Source organism: Phoenix dactylifera, chromosome 17 (genome assembly GCF_009389715.1).
Source record: "Phoenix dactylifera cultivar Barhee BC4 chromosome 17, palm_55x_up_171113_PBpolish2nd_filt_p, whole genome shotgun sequence".
In the NCBI taxonomy this organism is placed as follows: Eukaryota; Viridiplantae; Streptophyta; class Magnoliopsida; order Arecales; family Arecaceae; genus Phoenix; species Phoenix dactylifera.
In genome coordinates this window covers 11,090,944-11,093,377 of record NC_052408.1, presented here as the reverse complement: position 1 = coordinate 11,093,377, position 2,434 = coordinate 11,090,944, and the positions used below count along the sequence as shown (strand labels likewise).

The following is a 2,434-nucleotide window of genomic DNA, read 5'->3' as shown; positions in this document are numbered from 1 at the left end:
GATTAGTAGATAGGACTGGTGAGTGAAAGGACTAGGAACAAAACCCCCTGTCAACTTGCGAGAAATATATATATACATGTCCAAAGGAATGAGAAGAATTTCATGGCGTCCCTTCCATATATATCACCATAACTGGTAGAACCAGACAACTCTGATAAGACAGCCGTGGCAAGACTTTCGTTTGGAGGGTCGGTCCTTTTCCCTTCCTCAAGAAGCGAATGAATCCCAAAGGAAAATCCGAGCAACTCCCACACGAATCAGATCCGCAGGGAAAGGAGCAAAATGGAAACAGAAGGAAAAGGTTGCTGAACCCAAAAAAAGGTCTGCCCGATTGAAGCATTAATTAGATGTGGAGGACAGGCAATTCTCTACAGTACTGACTCATGATCTCAAAGGTAGCTAGAGAGCTTCCGTGGATCACTACTTTAATTCCTTAAAAAGAAACAAACCGAAAGCAGTGAGCGGACACATGATGTTCAAAGATCTTTCACCTTCCATACATAAGATCTCAAGCACATAATCTGTAGTAAGAAATGACCTATCCGTTCCAAAGTACAGTACTCCGTCGTTCCTTATCACAACTTCTTGCCGCTGCTGCTGCTGCTGCTATTATTATTACTACTACTGGTCAGCGCTAATGTTGCAGCAGCAGCAGCAGCAGCAGCTCGTGCTGCTACAACTGCTGCCACTAACAACAGCAACTCTCAGTAGTTTGACAGCAGCAGTTTAGGGAGCAAGATACTAGTCTGGGCTACAACTACAATATTGTGCAGATAGACATACCAATATGAGGGATGGTAGGTAAGGCCGGCACTCGAGCTCGTGGAACGATCAGGCTGTTGCACCGGTGGCCGGTGGGGGGCTGTGGGGATGGTCGGAGGGGCCGGCGCCGCCGCCGTGCGGCTGCGGAGGTGGCTTCTTGCGCTTCTTCTTTTCATAGCTGATGCCGCGAGCCTTGGCCTGCATCTCGCGGACCTCGCGGAGGTAGAGGCGGACGGCGCGGGCGCCGAAGGGGTTGGTTTCGGGCTTGCCGCCGTTCTCCTCGTAGGCGGCGCGGAGGCGACCGATGAGGGCGTCGAGGGAGCCCCACGCCTGGCGGAGCGGGCATGGGCAGGGAGCGGGGGGGTTGGGGTGGCCGAAGAAGGGGCACATCTGGGTGTGGACTTTGGTCTTGCCGAACTGGTCCAGATAGCGGAGGAATTCGAGGACGTGGGCGCCGCTGCAACGCGTGAGGCTGAGCGGCGGCCGGTGGTTCTTGAGGTACTGGCCGAAGGTGTTCCAGTCGCGGCGCTTCTGGGACTCGTAGCGGCTGGGAGAGGGGGAGGAGGAGCCGGGACTGGAGGCTGTCGCGGTGGCGGAGGAGGAGGCGTTGGTGCTGGTGACCAAGCCTTCTGAAGAAGACCTATTTGGGTTGGGTACTATTTCCATGGTCCTATATCGTGGAAGGTGTACCAAACTCCGATCTCTCCCTCCCTCTCTCTCTCTCTCTCTCTCTCTCGGTAAATTATCTCCTCTTTTTTCGCAGCTTTTCCTGCTCTTCTCCTTTCTTTGCTAGACGGGGAGGGGGAGGGGGGGGGGTCCTATATATAAATAAATAAATATACTTAATATATTAGTTTTGATAATGAAATGATGATGATTGATCTGGGATTTGGTGCATGCTGAGGGATTTGTTTCTATTTTTCAGACACATACATACATACAGAGAGAGAGAGAGAGAGAGAGAGAGAGAGAGCAACATGAATATGTATGTAGCGATATAATTCATTTGATGGTGGGCATGGCTGCTGGTTGAAGCTCTCTTGCTTTTTTAGGGCGATGGTGATATGGATGGGAGGTTGGATGTGCTAGGTGGCTGTGATCGATCTGCTGAACAGATCTAGAGGGGCTAGAATGATCCGATGGGGGGTTGGTGGGGAGAGATGGAGAGTGGATCCTATTTAGGGCTTGAGGGAGGATTTGAGGAGAGGAGTGTGGAATCTTACTCTTTTTTTGGCTCTCTTTTATCAAGTGGGGAGTTCACTTGTGGATGTACTGGTGACTGCTGCTGCTAGAGAACATGATGAGAGGTTCTGGCACTGATGGATTCCAAACTTCTGGTCTCAGAAGGAGTTCGGAAGGCGGTGGATAGTTTGTTTGGCCTAAAAGAGGAAGGGAGGGATCAGAGACAAAAATTTATGTTCTTCCCTTTTTCTCTTGGAGATAGAGAGGGGGGAGCGCTGGAAGCACAGGTTTCCGTGTTTATGGAAGGGAGGTTTGACAGTGGCCTGAAAGATGACGGTGACAGGAGAAAAAGCGTGGGAAGGGGGTAAAAAAAATCAGTGGAATAACTATTAGGTGCAATGAACTCAGCAACCTTCCGGAAATGACCATAGTGCCTCCTGCCTAAGTTTAACCTGGGCACGGAAACTTCTTCTTCTTTCTCTTCTTTTAC

General features: G+C 50.6%; 1 protein-coding gene across 1 annotated transcript; it reads right to left on the bottom strand.

The window, feature by feature from the left end:
- Nucleotides 1-364: 364 nt before the first annotated feature.
- LOC103721946 (protein G1-like4) lies at nucleotides 365-2,215 on the bottom strand. Its single transcript, XM_008812340.2, has one exon. The coding sequence runs from the start codon at nucleotides 1,426-1,428 to the stop codon at nucleotides 832-834; it is 597 nt and encodes a 198-aa protein (XP_008810562.1). The 5' UTR covers nucleotides 1,429-2,215; the 3' UTR covers nucleotides 365-831.
- Nucleotides 2,216-2,434: the final 219 nt, after the last annotated feature.

What these genes read in the sequence shown, in the direction of transcription:
- LOC103721946 (XM_008812340.2), bottom strand. Translation starts at nt 1,428, where the DNA reads ATGGAAATAGTACCCAACCCAAATAGGTCTTCTTCAGAAGGCTTGGTC.